Source organism: Echeneis naucrates, chromosome 6 (assembly GCF_900963305.1).
Source record: "Echeneis naucrates chromosome 6, fEcheNa1.1, whole genome shotgun sequence".
Classification (NCBI taxonomy): domain Eukaryota; kingdom Metazoa; phylum Chordata; class Actinopteri; order Carangiformes; family Echeneidae; genus Echeneis; species Echeneis naucrates.
The window spans coordinates 8,354,317-8,373,683 of NC_042516.1; the positions used below are offsets into that span (position 1 = coordinate 8,354,317).

General features: G+C 40.1%; 1 protein-coding gene across 1 annotated transcript in view; it reads left to right on the forward strand.

Annotated features, from left to right (window-relative positions):
- LOC115045380 (eukaryotic translation initiation factor 3 subunit H) overlaps positions 1 to 19,367 on the forward strand; it is a 48,374-nt gene that overhangs the window by 14,070 nt on the left and 14,937 nt on the right. Inside the window, exons 3-4 of the mRNA XM_029505029.1 lie at positions 13,755 to 13,922; positions 17,741 to 17,840. Coding sequence (XP_029360889.1) covers positions 13,755 to 13,922; positions 17,741 to 17,840 — 268 coding nt within the window. The remainder of the gene's footprint in view (positions 1 to 13,754; positions 13,923 to 17,740; positions 17,841 to 19,367) is intronic.

Sequence of the window (19,367 nt, forward strand, 5' to 3'; positions counted from 1 at the left end):
CAAGCAATATTATACTTCATGACTGGTGTCTGGGTGGGAAAATGTTTCATCTACATACTGTGCAAAAGCAAATTTTTATACTATGCCATTGTATACATTTTTTTTAAATGCTAAGCTACCCTAAATTGGTTTATAATATCAATACCTGACTTCTCTAAACTGAACCTGTGCAATTTTCTACAACTAATGTTATGTAGCGTAAACATGACGACATAGACTCTAAAGATAAGTCTTTTCTTTGAAATGAGTTTGCAATAAATACCCTTTGAGCTGAAAGAAACTTTGCTGTTCATTTACAGCATCAGCAAAGAAAATGGTCGTACCATACTAAAATGTTAGAAGGTAGTAGGTGTAAGGAGGCAGCTTCTCACTCTTCACAACCTTGACAGAAGTATAACATCTCAAAATAGCTGAGCAGTTATTCCTAATGGCGATTCTCATACTGGTACATGTCAGCTGCTCCATTAATTAAAGTACTTGACATCACTGAAAGTGACACCGGCAGATCACGTGCAAATGATTATATTCTCTGGTATGCCATTTAGTGAATAAAAACAGGAGTGGCTAAAGTACTGCTACGTTTCCCCTTGTCACTTGTGGTCTGCTTTTAAAGACAAATGAAAAGCATGACATTTTCATGTTATAAAACGCAAAAGCAATTTTCTGTGTGAAAAGGTCATTTTATGACGACGGATAACGTACTTTTTAATGTCATTTTTAAAATAGTTTTTCAGCCATTGCATAGGCTTTAGTAAATCACATCTAAAATAAAACTAGTTTATCTCAGCCTCCCCTCAGTCTTTCATTGTAGCCAGTGCTCGACGAATAAACAGCAGCTGGTGGAGGGAATTCTTATTTAGCAGTGTAGAAATCTCCTCTGTTTTCAGTGTGGCTGGCAGGAGAGCTGCTGCACCTGCTTCAGATTCCTTTGGCACTTCTCCATCCATCATTGTCCATCCAATGGTCCTTGACACCTCCACTGAATATTCTACGTCTCTTGAGATTGTAGTGGATCGGTGTCTCCTTGCCTACCCTTTATCCTCCTCCTCTTCATTTTCGAATGTCCCCTTTGGTCTGCAGATGTTTTTATTATTTATAGGCTCGGCTACCTTTCTCTTTGTGATGTCCAAGTAACCAGAATTAAAATGGGCTCAAAGCCAGTCGAAACAAAATTTGGCAACCAGTCCCTTTGCTGCCCAGTTGGTTTTAACATGCTCATCAGCATTATGTCGGAAACAGCTGTTTCTGAAATTTTGAAGAAAATGTGTGCATTCATCCATCCTTCCTCTACCGCTTTTCCATTTCCGGGCCGCAGGGCTGCTGGAGCCAATCGCAGCTCAAACAGGGTGAGGGCGGGGTACACCCTGGACAGGTCAATCACAGGGCCAACACACAGAGACAGACAGAGACCAACAACCACTCATGCTCGCATTCACACCTACAGCCAATTTAGAGTCAGCAGTTAACGCAAACACGATGTCTTTGGATGGTGGGAGGAAACCCACGGAGGCACGGGGAGAACATGCAAACTCTGCACAGAAAGGACCCAGGCCAGGAACCAAACCCGCAACCTTTTCACCATAACGTCGCCGTGCTGCCCACAACACATTTATTAATTTGTTACTACTCAATAAAAGAGAAAACGTTGTCTTTTGGAAATTGTTTAGTTGTGAGCTACACTATGCAGCTGCAGATGGTGTTTTCTTTCTTTCACCACTGAGGCTGTACTGGATTTCTGTATGTCACAGCAAAGTGGCCCTAAAAAATTTAAGAAAACGTCTTCTAAATATACAGCTTAGGTGTGCTGCAGTTCATAACAATTACACTAGAAAACCACAGGTTGAGACATAAAATTGTGTGTAGTTGTGTATTTCCCCAACTTTTTCACCAGAATGTTTTTCTAAAAAAATAATAATTAAAGCTACAGAGAGATCATGCTGAAAAGTGTCCAAAAAACCAAAAAAAAATAAAAAATAAAAAAAATAAATCCAAAAACAAATAAAAAAAATCTTAATCTTCTTAAACCAAAGCAAAGAAATGGAAGTGAAAACATGAACAGAACTAATTAAGGCTAATTACATCAGCGTTTTCCTCCAGTGGGGTCTGCTAGGTTAGTCCTTGGTTTTGGGAGCTCTAATTGTCGTCTGTGGCAGACATTTTCATGGTGGGTTAATTGAAGTCAGGGGGATTAAAATGCCTCTTCCGAGATCCCCTGCTCCTCGCTGTAAATACACTATTCAGTGTGCAGTGAGATGTGTGTGTGTGTGTGTTTTATAAAAAGTTGGCTCTCTCCCGTTCTGATAAGGTCTTCCTTGGGGTTAGCCCTTCAATAGATCGCTTTACCTGCCCCAAATGGGAAATTGATTTTCTCTGTTTTTCCTTCCTCTCTCTCTGTGAGGCTAATTAGAAATCACTCTCCAACTACCTTTAAGGGAAATATATAAACATAAAAGATATGATGTGAACTGTTATGCAATTGGATTTTGGGGCGGGCACCTTCCTCAGTCTCTAAAAGATTCTCATTCGGCCTTTTGCTCCTTGTCCCCATGTCTCTCCCCCCTCTATTCCTCTGAGCTTTCTGTCTCTCTCTCACTATATTGTAGATCTGAGAGTGGCTGTTAGCAGCGAGCTGGAGCAGTATCTGCTTTTGAATGCTCATCCAGCGTTATAAATCAAGAGTGTGGGTCCCCTGGGTGCCGTCACCATTGCCATCAGTTCCACTGTTTTATTCATCTGCTCCTTTGTCTCATCACGATTCTGCCCCACATTAAATTTTGTGTGTGTGGAGGTGGGGTCAGAATGCATTATTGCAGACTGCTGCTAATCCAGGTGGGCTGTGGGGAGTAGGGTGAGGATAAAAGGTAAAGACAGGAGGATGTGACAAGGATGAGAGAAATGAAGAAAAAGGCTGAGGATGGCAAGAGAGGTGGAAAAGGAGGAATGTTGCAGTGATAATAGAGGAAAAGTTATGGGTGAGAATGAGAGCAACCATGCAAAAGAGTGAGGGCAAGAAGTAAACAGCTGTGAGAGAACACCTGGGGGAAATAAATAGTTGATAAAAAAGATGGAAGTTGGTGAAAAAATAACAAGAATGTCTTATGATGAGTAGATGGGATAGTGGCATTGAAAAGAAAGAGGATTGGAACCCATTTTCATGACTAGTAGTGTTCATAATGACACAGTGGCAGATCCCCAAACAGCAGCACAAGAGATTTAATCTCTCTTTAACTACTGTAGTATTAGTGTGTCTTTGACTGACTTGTTTTTATCAAGAAAAACTCTTTAGTTGCTAGTAGTTGCTCATGTGCTATCACAGCCCATGAATGGCCACAATGTCACTTATATGCAGGAAATGGGCAGCACTCTACTTGCAGACACCTCCGTGCCTAAAACAGTTCTGTTGGGCTGTGTTAATCACCTGTGGTCCTGTATTTACTCATGCAAGGCTGACAGCTGTTTTTTTTTTCCATTTACAAAGGTGAGACAATTAAGGATATGGATGAGACAAATTATGTGCCGCAGTTATTTCCTCTCCTGTGGAAGGTACCAAAACCCTTATGAAAGAGGCTAAAGCACCCACACATGTGAATAAATGAAATGGTTTTACTACTCTGCACCTGTGAGTTTTTCCCGTGGGGAGATGAGGGGTAGCCGAAGGTGTGAGCTTCAACAGAAGCAATAAACAACAAGTTCACTTTTACAAATATGTTTTTTTCTGTGTCAATAATGTCTACGGGTTTTTTTTAGTTGAATTTGATCCTTCCTTGTCTTTTTCGTACAAATATCATTTATGAAATTGTCTTGCGTTGTCTTATGTTTCAGGACTTTTAATATAGAGTAATTATGATGGCTCATAAAGTTTAATGGGCCAGCAGAAGTATAGTACCTTCCTACCTGTTGCAAACATACAGGCTGTTAAGGAATGTTGGAGAGGATATAAAAATATAACTTTTCTTTCTCCCATTCAAAAAGACAAAATAGGCACATATGTATATACAAGAAAACACACACAGAGACACAAGGAGCATTTTCTCCCTGCACATCATCTGCCCATTTCCACTATAAAAACAAAGACCTTATGACAAACAGCACTGTCAAATGTGCATATGGTGAACTCGTCAGTGTGTTATGCACACAAAGCAGCTGCCTCACATTGCTCTCACCCTCTCTGGTGCATCAGCTCATCACTGCACGCCAAGGGTGTGCTTGTGTGCCCATTTGTAGTCTAGCTTGTGTGTGTGTGTATGTGCATGAACGGGTAAGGGAGACAGCTCTCCGCGGGGCTTGCTTAACTAAGATTAATTGCACCTAATCCAGTGTGCCAGGTGGAACATGGACCACGATGGGTGAACTCACACACACACACACACACACACACACACACAGACGCTCTCACAAACAAGCACACACATCCCATTATAGTCTTGCTGCTGAAAATTAGCCTCGTGCCTCCTGACACCCTGGACTAGACCACAACTCGATAGCACCACTTACTTCCCGACAACGCGCACATTTATCACTGCTCCCTCTTTCCGACAGATGAACATGGGGACAGACAAAATGTCATGACAGGGGGATGAGCTATCTGCTCTCGCGTCATCACCAGCTGACCTTGACAATATGCGTTTGTCCTATTCTCTCTTTAAACCCGGAAGAGAAGGAATGAATCTGAACTTGGTTGCTTTGACAAGGGGTGGGCGATGTCTCGGTTATTTTTTAAATTTTCCGATAACGATAATCTGACAATATCCTGTTTCTTTTTTTTTTCTTTTTAAGCATAAATGCTCTCAATCGCCTCTTGATCACCAGGGAATCTATGGATAGACAGCATTTAACAACAATGACTCTTTTTTATTCTTAAAGTGTTTCGTGCATCTATTGCAAAACATCCACAGAAACATATATTATGGCATCCTGTGAAACGTTACCCAACAATACTGTGTGGCCATATTTGACAATAACCAACTCCAAATTGTGTCCAGGCTGTACATAAATCACGGGAATATAGCAAATAAGTTTTGCTTGAAAGTATCTTAAGCTTTTGTACAAAAGAAATACAATATTGTAAATAGATATCCATAAATTAAGATCAAAATCAAAATACTATTACCAATACTTCTAGAGTTCTCATATGCCACGTTTGCTGAAAGACTGACCTTGCTGGACGTGTTGTCAGGCAGGTTTACTGTGGCCGTAGCCGTGCTTGTGGAGTTGCAAACTTTTTCCTCGTCCTCATACTCATACTTTTGTATGGTTCGTCGCCAAGGGGTGCAACAGATTAGTAGTTGAACTACTTTTAACAGCTACTGCTTTTCGGCATATTTTGCAGAAAACAATTTGGCCGACGTCAGTCTTTTCAAATGCGAACCACTTCCAAGCTAGTGACGTCGACCCACGCTGTGGTATCAAATCATCCGCTGACTCAACACGACTCAATTAGCTTCCGCGGGCCACAAAACTCCATGTCTGCTGATTGGCTTACTTGGCTCATACGAGAGTCACAAGACAGAATCCTGCCCACTGATTGGCGTCTGAGGCATGCATTTCACAAATGAAGTCATTCAAGAACCTCTCCTTATATGCAGTCTCTTTTGTAATATTTGCAGATTGTCAATACAACTTTGACAATAATATCTTATCTTACATATCTTATCGATATATATCGCCCACCTCCAGCTTTGACACAATTATCCATAAGGCAACACGTCTCGAGGATCATGTATGTTTTCAGGCACATTTGAATCGGGAAAGAAAGAAAGATAATGTTAGCAATATGCTTACTGAGCAAGGCAATGTTAATAGATTGCTTTGGAAATTACCAGTCATGATTTTCAATTAGTTTGTTATTATAGTCATCTGTAGAGTGGAGTACCCTTCAGAAAACTGATTGACGGTGCCATTAAAGTTCACTTAAAACAATATCATTATGATGGAAACATGACTTTGAAAATAGAATCGGGTCTAGGAATGGCCAAGGTTTCATATTTTCTCAGTAGCTTAGCTTAATGTTTGCTTCATTGAAGATAGACCTTTACATAGAGAAGGTCATCACATCTAATTTTCTCATTAGCTAGTTTTTCCAACCATGAGTCATTTAGGCTCTTATCTCATTGACTGCTTATCCATTATTTATCACTTTCCAGTATTATAAAAGCTATTCTTAACTTTCTATTGTTTATTTTCCAGACATCATCCAACACAGCATATGTGAAACAGGTTGTTATAGCTCACTTAATTAGTTTTTTTTTTTTTTTTGTGTGTGTGTTTTTGTAAAAGCAACCCCTTTTTATGCCTTTCAAATTCTTCTTTACATCCACCTTCACAGTTATAGCACCCTTGGTTGAAAATCAACCCTCTGCCCCTAAATAGAAAACGACTCTTAATGCAGGTGGTTCTTTGGGGGAAGGGCTTAGTGTGAGTTTGTGTGCTGGTTATTTTTCATCTTTTTTAATCTAGGCTTGCCTTTATTGTCAGCTGCAGTAAATGGCGCCTCGGAGCCACCACCCTGCTCTGTACCTGTGGAAAAACAGCTGCTTAGTCAGCGCTTTCTCCAACCAACTGTACCCTATCAGTATGTGTGTGCGTGCGCGTCTTAGTGGCTGGAAGCAAAAAAAAAAAAAAGGGGGGGGGGGTGGTTAAGAGAGACACAAGGAAATTTAGAACAAATAAAAGAAATCAATCTGAGGCAGATGTAGGAAGCACTTTGGAACTAACCCCAGAGCAATGTCAGGCAGCTGAGGGGCCTAATTGGCATATTGTATTGTGCCAGTGGGACAAAAGAGGTGCTCCCTAAGAATAATACTCAGGCAGAACCCGTCAAATTGTTGAAGGGTTTCTCTTCAGTGCCATTTCATGAAAGAAGTAGCATTTGAAAAGATTTTATTCCATGCTTTATCACGTTGAGCCTCTGTTGCATGTCGGGAGCGTGATGTGGAGTCGGTGGGAAAGGATATAGTCAACATAGGTTTTGAGAACAAGAATTCTTTCTCATATGCAATTTAAATATCTCACCTCAAGGGTGTAGGGTATAGACTTTGCTTTACATTTGAGAATAACAAAGGATTCTTTTCTTTCTTTGTGGCTGCATCGTTTCACTTTCTTGCCTGATTACATTTCAGTCCATGAGGACTGAGCTTTGCCCTCAGGAATGAATTATGTGAAGCCAAAATGCGCAGGGCTTCAATGACACAGTGGGTCTTCACAAGCTGAGCACACAGAAGAGGGTTCATTTAAAATGATGAACAGACTCAGAGGAGTAGAAAAGTGCGTTTCTGCCACCAGGTATTCCTTGCTGTTGTTTAAGGAATCCAAAGTAGTAGTAAGGTAAGGAGGGAGGATAAATAGGGAAGCAGCGGCTGAGCAACACAGCAAAACAGCCAGGTAGACTCAAGGCCAAACATCAAAGTTCACTTTGTATGTAGTGTTTTGCTTGGTTGTACGTGGGGTAAATTTAAGCCATCGGTATTTAAAGAAGCTTAACAGGATTGTCACAGTCTTTTAGGGACCAAAAAGTGTAAACACATTGATGGTAAGAACCGCTCTCTATTTGTTTCTTGCAAAGCAGTTTGGAGTTTGCATTGAGAAGTAAATGAATGTCATAATAGAATGCCAAGTAAAATTATGTTGTCAGTAGTGCTGAATGGGTCACGAGCATGGACATTAAATTAGGCCTGGTATGTGGAGTCCTGAGGGCAAGATGCTGAAGCTGTGCAAACTACACCGGTCTTCACTGAGCAAAACCCTGATAGAACAAGGCCTCTTTAAATTGTAATGCACCTAAACATTATTTTGTTTTCCTCTCGCCTCTAAAGTATTTATGAAATGCTCAGATGAGCATGCTTTGTTGTCACCGCTGAGCACCACAGGCTGTATATGAGGAGTCAGTCATTCAGAGCATCCAACAAAACTAGCAGCTACATCAATCATCCAGAATGTACGTGTGTTTTTTCTCTTTCTACTTCGAAAGCATATTGATGGGTCAACAAAAAAAATAAATAAATGAATAAATACGTATTTTTATATACATGGCGTGCAGTTAAGAAAGTACTGAACATCACTGCTACTCTATGGAGTGCAGTTGAATCAGAGTTTAATATTTCTATTGTTAATATAAAGCTTTGAGTTTTTTCTTTTTCATCATTTCTCATAAAGGACATTTGAATAATGGTCTATTTAAAGCTCATAATTTTATGTCATTGTAAGTAAGAGAAGGAAAGTCCTTGACAAAGCGTAATCACATTATTTTTGATGGAGGTCTGATTGGCTCATCTAACCTCAATTTAAACCATTCATATGTGAGTGGGTGTGTGTAAACCCACAACAGACTTTCCAGGCAAGGTCCCTTCAGCCTGTCAAGGTGGTGATTAGAATGTGTTGTGACACACATATCCGCGCAACCTCACATTCTCATACAAGCGTGCACACTCGCACACATTTCGCTGCCTCTGCTGAGATGTTGTGGCCTGGAGCAGCATGCAAGGTCTGACGCAGTTCACCTCTTGTGTCATTGAGTGTTAAGCTCGGACTATCCATCTAGTTCATGGCAGAGATACACACACAGACACACTGGATGGCCCTTGTTGATTATGACTCTTAATGTGTAGTTTAGCTCCCAGCTGATAAATACCCCCACTCCACCATACATAACACAGAATAGTGCTTGATGTACATCATGCAGTACTTGGCATCCTTAGGCTCCACACTCCGTTCGATGTGTTTTCCACACATTTAAGCTCAACTAGCTGGTCATGAATGAAAACACATTCCTGTTTCCCCACACATTACCCCCACACTCTGCATCACATGCTTTCTTCCTCACTTTCTATTTCCTTTACCGAACAACTTCTTCACATATTTGTATCTCCATCTTTCCCACATATACACATGCAGTATTTCGTTGCCTCACATACAATCAAGCAGTACTAAGAAAACGGGCAAGCCCATTCCCTGTCTGGCTGGGGGATACAGATTGATTGATAGGGAGGCGACAGGGCAGTAGAAATGAGTGAGGAACAGCAAACAGTGGTGTACACTTGCCCTCAGTGCCTTAATGATACTGTTAAATTGGCTACTTTCTGGCTAATGCTGCCATTATGTCCAGAAAATATTACCACCAGACTTTGAAGTGAAACACTAGGCAGCAAAACCTCCTGTTTTTGTCCTTTTTGGAAAAACTAGATAGCTGGATACTGAACTAACTTGTTTTCTTAGCCTGATTAAATCTCAATCCCAGACAGGATTGAAGTATAACAATTTTATTGTAATTTTATCAAGAGGACCCTGCTGAAACAGGCCTGTAACCCCTGGTGGCTGCTGATACAGTTTAAGAAAGATGGAGAGAAGGTGTTGTAAAAGAAGTGTTAAAAATGGCCACCTTAGCTAGTTTAATTTTATCAAGATGATCAATCTTAGGCATGCGCACTAGACATCTTGTTAGACATATCTGTGCTGCCCAGCCCTGCCAGCTGTTTTTTCTTTAGTCTAGACAGTTGCTCCACTGAAAAGGATGGTGAATTACTTTTTTAAGGTCACCCCCACCTCAGTGGTCATTGAAAGAACAGAAAACATCATTCAATTTTGTGCCACCATTCAAATTACCGTAATCAGAACACAGATGGTACTTTTTAATCATATGCCTCTTTTTTCCCACATTTGAGTCGAGAAAATACAACTTTTCCCCTCTCACTCTGTCTCCTTGTTACTGAAGGTCACCAGAAGTTCCAGCCTCTTAAGTCAGTAATAGTTGTTTTGAGTTGAGTTGTTTTGTTATTTTCATTTCAAAGATTTTGCATGAAACCTGTTTTGTGCTGTTTTGTTAGGTTATTTTAAGAGGACTATTTGTTGTGAGTTTAGACATTTAGTAGATTTTATTAGTTTTTATTAAAGCTGAAAAGATTACTCGAGTAATGGTAAAAAATTTTATTCCACAAAATGATCGAGGCAATCTTGAATTAATTTCGCTCACATGTGACATACTCTGCTTGTGTTTCACACAGACAATTATTACTGACCTACGTTTCTGTATTCAATGTCACTATCATAGATAAGATGGAGCAAAGCCAAGAAACACCAGAAAAGATGGATTATGTCAAGAGTGTGGGACCATTTCAAGTTGCAAAAAATAGGAACACTGTGCTCTGCATCGACTGAGAAACTGAATTTGTAAATCATAACAGCACAACTATATTAAATGATGACTTAATTGATAGAATATGCCCAAATTTTAAAGAGAGCTTTATACATAGAGAGAGAGAGAGAGCTTTAATTCGACACACATGTATACACTGATATCATATGGCTGAATAGGCTGTTTAGACCCCACCACCACAGCTGAGGTGAACAAGGTAATGATCCAGAGGCATTTAAAAGGGTTTGTGCTCTGTATTAGATCGGTTGTCTATGAGCTGACTGGCCTTCCACTGACCTGCTGTCTCACTCAGCCATCTAAATCTCAGTTTAGATAACAGGCAGCGAGTCAGTTGGCTGTCTGCATGTGCTTCTGTCGATTTCATGCTGACCTAGGTATATCGTGTAGTACTTTGTTTGTAAGACTGCCTGTCTGCTGAAGTCTCTAGTGGAAGCTGAAAGTCATCCAGATGGGTATGTTACAAACCAATTCCCTGCCTTAGCTTGTGTTCTTTACATGTATTACACCTGTATACTTTTGATCCCAGCATTAATTAGAATGGCCATATCCATAAATCTACTGCAAAAGATAAAAGATCCCTTTTCTACATTTCTTTCTCTGTGTCATGTTCTGTGGGATCTTTGCCAACATGTGGCTTACCAGCTGCTGACCTACCAGCCCTGCAGAAACACCATTGTGCCCAATGTTCTCTGATGCACTTGTACGTCAGTACTGAGCTTTTGCATTTTTCAGCACTTCAGAAATGATTGCATAACCTTCCCCAGATTTTTGCCTTTTCACAGTTAAGTCTTTGAATCCTACACAAAAATTCAGAGAGCGGTCTGAAGGACAATGAGAAGAATGTGGAGGAAGCTTTAAAAACACCATGACTCTATACTTTAACATTAGATGTGGAAAGATACATTCACACTGAAGCCTTCCTAAGTGCATTGTAAATCAGGAGGTTAAGAGAAAAGCCAAATAGTAACTGCGATTCAACCATATAGTCACTTACTAAGACATTGCTGGGCCAACACTTAGTTTAAAACACTTTCTTAGTAGCTGAATACACATGCTCAGTTGCAAGTATTTTTGATGTGTTGTTAAACCACCTCATTGTCCCATCTGTTAAGTTTTCACAGACCATAATTTATTCAGGCAATATTTAGGGAACTGTTTATTTGATAATCGTTGTAATTTATTTATCTACCGTCAATTACACTTAGGTCAAGTCATAACAAAGTCCTCTATATAATTATAAATTGTATTAGATAAGTATTATGATAGCATAGCTTCCCTTTAAAATGGGAATAAACAGCATTAACAAAGTCCTTGTGTCTACTGGCTTGGACACAGAGTGGAGAGGAGATGCAGGGACACATCCCACACAGAGCTAATTCGTTTCACCAGTAATATGCAATTATGCTAAAAGGGAAGTCATAATTTTAAAAAGCAAATTAATATGACATTGTAAACACGATGAAGACAAATTGAGGTTGCAGAGGGTTGAGGTTTGTATAAGGTAGAAGGGATAGCTGCCTGGTTTTCCTGCATCTGTTGTCAATCCTGCAGACTACAGCCATCACTTTAGAGACAGGTCACTTTGTGCACAATTTACCTGCTAATGATAGGGTGTTGGAGCAGGTATACGCATCAGTGGGACCTGAGAGGTAAGTACCCGCACTGATTGGCATAGCAGTGCACAGGCAGATAGATACAGTACTTCGGTGGAAGGCTGCCTTCCCTCTCCATTCAGGTCTGTGTGTCTTGGAGTCTGCTGCAAGCCAGCCCCTAGCCATAGTCCCTCTCCAACAGACTAGCTCTGTCTGTCACGAACACTCTCTTCCTTCCTCCTACTGTTTATTTTTTGTTTTTTGTTTTGTGTGTTGCTTTTTTTTTTTTTTTTTTTTTAACTTCCTCTGTTACTTGTTTCACCCACACCATGTTTTAAATTCTCACAGACTTCTCATTCGTCACCACAGTCTTCTAAAGAAGACACTTGTATCTTCTCCCACCTGCTACCAAGACCAGACCAGCTAATTTTTCTCTCAGAAATATACTATACAAGTATTTCTCCTGTGGGTGTGCTACTGCACTTATGAATCACAGCTAAAAAAATACAGTGTCAGACACCCCCTAACATGTCGTCCTCCAGTGGTTTGAGACAGAATTGCTACTTGGTCTGCTGTATCTGTCCCTCCCCTATCTCACCCTTTATTCCCATCCTCTTCCTGTTCATCTACTTAGCTTGCTTTTGTCTCATTGAACATGTCAATCACAAAAGAAAAGGCAAGATAAAAGTGGCAGAATTGTACGCAGTGCAGCTCTGCATGGCGGGGGTGAATAGGGCCACTCAGCCTGTCTACGTCCACCTAGTGCTCCGAACTCGTGAAGAAGAGCCAACTCAGCAGCAATCCCTGGGATACTAATGTTCAATTGAGGGCAGACAATTGCCGAATTCTTTTTTTTCCTTTTGTTATTATTACTTTTGCTGTTTGTGTGTGTATTTTGTACAGCAGAGTGAAACACGAGATCTTGAAAAGATTCATGAGAACTTAATACAAATAGGAGTAGAGAGTATTGTGTACAGACTTTAGACTTTGTTCAATCTCAAACTTCGTCTGTGAGTCTTTTTGTATGAGCTTCATGAACTCTGTAAGGTCAGATGCCTAGAAGTGACCAGCTTGAAATGTTAATGTATTTTGACTCAAGTCATTCCCTGCTTTACATAACATCACCACCAGGGGTCCAATCCAGGCCTTTGGAAAGAAACCAAATGAGAACTGTGTCCTTGTAATAAGGTGACATTCCCCTTTTCTCAACACCCTCTCATTTCTTTGTGTTCCTGATCTCTTCTCCACAAATTTTCTCTTCTCCTTATTAGTTCCTTTTTACTCCATTCTCTCCTCTCTTTAGCACCTTCCTCCTCTGCTACCTCTGTCCTCTTAATATCCTCCCTCTTTTTTTCTGTCTCCTCCCCAGCCTCTCTCTCTTTCACTTCTTCTGCTTGTTCCTGTTAACAACCCCAGCAGGAGAAGGATGTGCTCTACAGACTGGGGTCTAGGGGGCCACAGCTGCCCAATAACACCCTGATTTATCAAAGTCTCCCAGCTAGCCTGCATGGAGATGCTGTTTCCCCTGCTTGTTTTGGTTGTTACTTACAGCCGTCGAGACAGGTTGTTTGTATTTCTGTCTGCGTGTCCTTAGAATGGGTCTGGTGTAATGAAATGGCTTTGCTGGTAATGTTATCCAACCTTCTCTCCTACAGCTGAAGACTGCCTTTGTATCTATCCTGCCATTGTCTCCCTACCAGAATATATTTACTGACAAGGAGGATGAGAAGGTGACTTGTGATCCGAGGCGACGTTCGTTTTATAAAGCTCTACCACAACCATTTGATAACAGAAGATGCAGCCTTTGTTTTTCTCTCTTTCAGTGAACTCCCTCACATCACATCTCTGTTGGTGTGTTTTTCACTGTGTTTCTCGCATCTTCTCCCCCTCTCACACAGTCTGTACACTATGTCCGGTTCCAGATGGAGTTGATGATATTCACACAATTTCAATTATGCTCATTCAGATTTTTTTTTCCTCTCTCTCCCCATTCCTACCCCTCTCTCTGCCTCTAGTCCAGTACCAGATGGAGATGATGCGTTCATTGCGTCACGTCAACATTGACCATCTGCATGTGGGCTGGTACCAGTCCACCTACTATGGGTCCTTTGTAAGCCGAGCATTGCTCGACTCCCAGTTCAGCTACCAGCATGCCATTGAAGAGTCAGTTGTACTCATCTATGGTGAGTAGACCTACAGAGAAAACTATATAAAGTATATGTTTTCATCATAAAGTTGTTTTCATGTCATCTACTGTACACCACCTCGTGATATCATGTTTCTGTTGACCTCCAAGTCTGCCCTGAAAATGTAATTTCATCACTTTATACTTTGAGGCATTTTTTGTATTTTTAATAATATTGACTAATGACCCTTGAATAGGAAGTTCCAATCAGTTCATTAAAATTTCATTCACAGCACAGTTTTATTGAAATTTCATAGAGCAACTAATTTTGTTTGGGGTGTGACACCAAGCCATGTCACAGGATACAAAAGCAACTTTAGCTTTCTTTACTTAGATTATGAAATGATGCTGTGTTTAAAAAACTGATTTACCGGGGTGTAGCAGTGGGTTATTTCTGGTTCTGGTCATATAGTCATCTAATTCTTGGCCAGTCTATCTCCATCATTGCCATGAAATGTTTAATTCTGGAAGCTGCAGAGAAATAAGTATACACAGAGAAGACCCACTACTATTTTGAGTTTGGTAAAACTGTTTGTGGTTTATGTTCATTTAGACACAGTCATTAACAATTTTTATGGTCAGATTGAGATTGAAGTTTAACAATAAAATTCTACATCAACACCAAGCACATTTCAAATATACTGAAAATACTGAAGAATATTGAGAAATATGTATCGGGAAATTTCCTTTATTACAAACCACAGAAGTTAAGGTTTTAGGTGGCTTTTGATGATGACATCCTTGGATGCATGTATGGTTGATGCAAAAACAGTAAGACACAGGTCCCTGTCCTGCGTCACAAAATTTCCGATAGCAAAATTACTGCGACGTGCCGCAGCATTAGCCTTGTCTGCTCGCAGGCTTACCGAGGCAAGAAAGCAGAAAGAGGCTGTGGTAAGTAGGCAAAATGGGCAGGACTAAAAAGTAGCAGCAGCTAATGCACAACTTCTGGAGGCTTCTTTCCTGCACCTGTGCCAAGGATAAACCGTTTAGAACTTCCCATTATTGCTTCACCACAGCTGCCATTGCTAATGGTGCTAAGCTTCTTTCAAATGACAACAATAATGAAACGTACACTACAGAATATAAAGGCTCGCCATCTGCCACGGTGACATTTATAGGTGTCAAACTAAATAATAATTCATAAACGCTACCACTGGCTTTTGTAAACAGTGGGGTCCAAATCACTCGAATGACTCATTGTACATGAAGTAAAGATTGGAGTCACACTCCAGACTTTAACAAACTATCAGATATTGACACGGGGAAATGACAAATAGTTTTAGGACAGTATTACATGCTTGTACTGTAAAATGTAAAATTTCTAATATGCTGAGTTTACACTCTTTGGAATTAGAAAAAGTAATAGGCACAAACAAACTGCAATCATTCTCTTTCTTTTCTTTAATCAGTTCAGGGTTTATCTTTTTTAAAGAGAAGTAGAGAAAGAAGCTGCAACTGCTATTGTTATTTTAAAAAGTGATGAAAATGACATCAGTCATGACATCATCATCAGTGCTTCAGCACTCCTGAGGATTAAAAAACTTCTCCCCACTCTGCTCTGCCTCCTCTGTGCTCACGTTGTACAAATCCGTGATTGACAAAGATTGATTTTAACCATCTGACACACGGATCCCTGTGATTTAGTCCTGCATTGAACAGGCCACTCAACACGCAGTCAGCCCTCCATCTGTTAACGAGGTGTCCTGTTAATGTCAATCAATAATGCAGCGCTTAATGGATCAAAGAAACTCAAAGGAATTATCTTTGTTTAAAGTCAAAGGGAAGGTAAATTGATTTCTTTTTTTGTTCTCTTTGTCATTAGGCCACCGGTCATATTATGCCAATAGATGAATTAATCAGGCCAACTGGCAAGTTAATAGCATCTGTCCAGTGACATCTCAGAGTTGGAGCACGTTGTTCAACCGCTTGGTGAAATGTGTTCACCATGACGGCAGGTTTCGAACAGGACTAGAACAGTTGCAGAGGAAAAGACAGGATAGGCACAGGGCTAACCTGCAAACAGCCGGATACACAGGTTTCAAGTCAGATTTATGAAACACAATGTCCCAGGCACAGGACATCATTAGAAGCAAGCACAATACTGGCTGGTGAATACCACACAGAAGTGAATATTCTATTTGACTCTCAGAGGAAGTGAATTGATTGCAATTTTTCAAAACTGACTTCAGGAGTTTGGATAACAGTTCAGTGGAGAATGGCTGGAATTAATTGACATTGGCTGTCAATTGTTAATTCTGTTTGGGATTTTCTGTTCTGTAGGCAAATTCTACTCACAGTGGGTTGTTGGGGGGGGGGAATAAATCTGAGGACATTTTCCGTTAGAATATAGCTTGGTGGCTGTCAGCCTGCCCAGTCTCAGCCCAATGTCCCCACTTTCCTTCTGTAGCAAAAAGCAAGTAACTTTGATGACAGAAGCATTTCTCAAGAGTTGGTCTAGATAGTTTTACCTTTTCTCAATTTTAACTGCTGCTTCAACTTGACTCCAGTTTAAGTAGATTTTATGAAATGGAAAACTTGCTGTGCAAGTGGACAAAGCAATAGCTCCTTCACTCCCTTCCCTCCTACTCAGATTTGCAAGCCAGTTCATCAGAATGGCTTTTGGGGGTGCAGCAGCAATTGGGGTCTTGCACAGTTGTGACACCATTGTGGAAGTAAAATCTGTCCATAGATAGACAGATGTGCAAACACCTGCCAAAGTCATTAAACCAAGCTTGTGCTACCCCCCCACCCCCCAACACACACACACACACACACGCACACACACAAAAGCAAAAACAACATAAGGAATGACTGTGCCAGTGCCTTTTTACTTGTTTTCACTCGGGACACTTGTGATTCTCATTTCATTTAGATGCCTTTTGTGTTTGTAAACACTAACCTAACACCTTTGATATGTGTAAAATTGGGAAATAAACACTCAGAGACAAAGAGTCTTAGTTGTGGGAAACAGCTTTTAATTTTTGGACAATGCCCATCCTGAATTAGCTGTCACTGCTGAACATTGCAATTTGGACTTTTGGGGTGGGCAGTGCATAATACAGTGACATATCACTGTATTTGGTAAATGAAAAGAACCTCATTTATCAGGACATTGTTGTCATTTGATGCCAAATTGTATAAGCGGATTTAGGGGTTAAATTTAGCTTTGTTTAATTGGTGCAAAAAAGAGGGGCACTTTAGAAATCAGTTACTGTATTTCAGCACCTTGTTTCAACAACATCTCAAGGAAATGGTTGAGTAAATTAAATGTTCACTTTGCTCTGAGGTCAACACACTAAATTACTTTAAGTAATCATTTGTTAAAGATACTATAGGATGTGAAAAGTACCTTTGTCTTTTGGTAGGATTGCATCCATTCTGCATACTTTGTCCTTTTTTGTACTCACTGTGTCACTCTGAGGGAGCACCTTTGAGAACCAGCTGCACTTTAACATATAAGATGCTTTGGAATCAAAGTGCTTAGCTGAATGCAGTTGTCTGTAAGGGTAAAAAATTGAGCACACTAATGAGAAGCTTTTTGACTTTGAAAACTTAGGTGGTAAAAACCAAAGGAAAAATGTTCTCAACTCAGTCAGCCATCTTAAAGGTGTCCTTGAGCAAGGCGCGAAACCACCATCTCCTTTATTACACACTGCTTAGGCTCAACTAGACAACACCAGAAAAATGTAATTTCTTATATTATGGAAATTTAAATTTAATTAGATTTTTCATTTTGTACATTTGTTTTTTTTTTTGTTATTATTATTATTATTATTATAATATACATTTCACCTCTCTCCTTTGTCATTCTAGATCCAATAAAGACGGCTCAAGGCTCCCTGTCCCTTAAGGCTTACAGGCTTACCCCAAAGCTCATGGAGATCTGCAAAGAGAAAGATTTCACACCTGAGGGGTGAGTAGCTCATAGAATAACTCACCAAATATGAAAAGTGTGCCTGACTCTCATGATACACACATAGATGTGTGGACGATCACAAATAGGTCTTGCGTTTTTGTTTTTTTTTTGTATGTGTGTGTATTTATGTGCAAATTCTAACCCGGAATTTGGATGGATTTAAATTATTAGATTTTACACTCTTTTGATTCTGCTTATTCATTTGATGCAAATTGTCTATATTTACATACACAGGAGAGACATTCAACAGCAACTATAGATGGTGACTGATGATGATGATTTATCAGTTTGTCCTTTCCCGTCAAAAAAATGTACCATGTTTACACTTTTCTGACCTCAAGGCTTATCGTAATTGCTTTTAAATTGCAGCTAAAAATGAATGTAATGAAGGGGCCATTTCCCAGCCAGGAATGGGAAATCTAAGTGTGCAGACTCGCATATGAATAAATACATGCATGAACACACACACTAACCAATGCAAGCTTAACAGCTCAATGAAGATTCCCAGCATCATGCTGTCCATTCAGAAAATATACATTCTAAATTCCACTAAAACAATTGTATTTGCAGGGAGATAGAACAATTAGACCACATAATTTAATTTCACCTTCCTATTTCCTCTGTATTTCTCTACCTGTCTCCCCATTACCAGCCATCCTGTTATTGACCCAGTGTGTTTGGGCCAGAATCAGGATCATTCTCTTTCTACAGCTTTTCATTAGTTCCTAAGATTTACTATGACTCTAATCTGTGACTACCAGAGTTCCAAATAAGTCCATGATTGAAAGAGGGCAGCTCAGGGCAGGAGGGGACATCACCACCACATAACACCAATCTAGTCTGTCCACCTATTTTTAGAATAGCATAGAAATCTGAATATCCTTTTTCCCCCCAATGATACAAAACTTCAAAAGTATTTCTTTTTTTTTTTCTCCCACTGCAGTGTGCAGAAAAAGCAGTCTCTTTCATGTTGGTGTTTTTGATGTTACATAAGCTTGCATATACTGTGCACCTTTTTGAAATGAAAGGCATGGAAAGATGAGTGTTGAATGAAACCATCCCTTTGAATTGTCCTCCAAGTCCACCGGGCTATTGAGGCAGTGGTCAATAGCCTCCACTTGAGCACACAATCTAAAGCATCAAATTAGTCAGCCTGCAACCTTTGAATTTGTCCAGCGGGGCTCAAATTCGAAAGAGCATGGCATTAAGTGTGCCAAAGTCCAGTAGGGTTGAGCAATTTGTCCTGCCTAGAATGGGTTGTCCCTCCATTTCTTCATAGACTCCTTTTTATATCACTCTGCAGGCATTTGAAAAGGTCATAATGTGCAGGAAATATTTTAAAGCACTCTAGATGAATAATTGTGCCAATATATATATAGCAAACAGTATTCAGATCATTATAGATTTTCCTTATAGTATGTTGTTATCCATACTGATTTTTGTCCTCCACACTGACAGCTGGAGGCAGGATTGGCCACTTCCACTGCCTTCGAGTCTCCTCTTGAAGTTTGCCTGAGGTGGTGC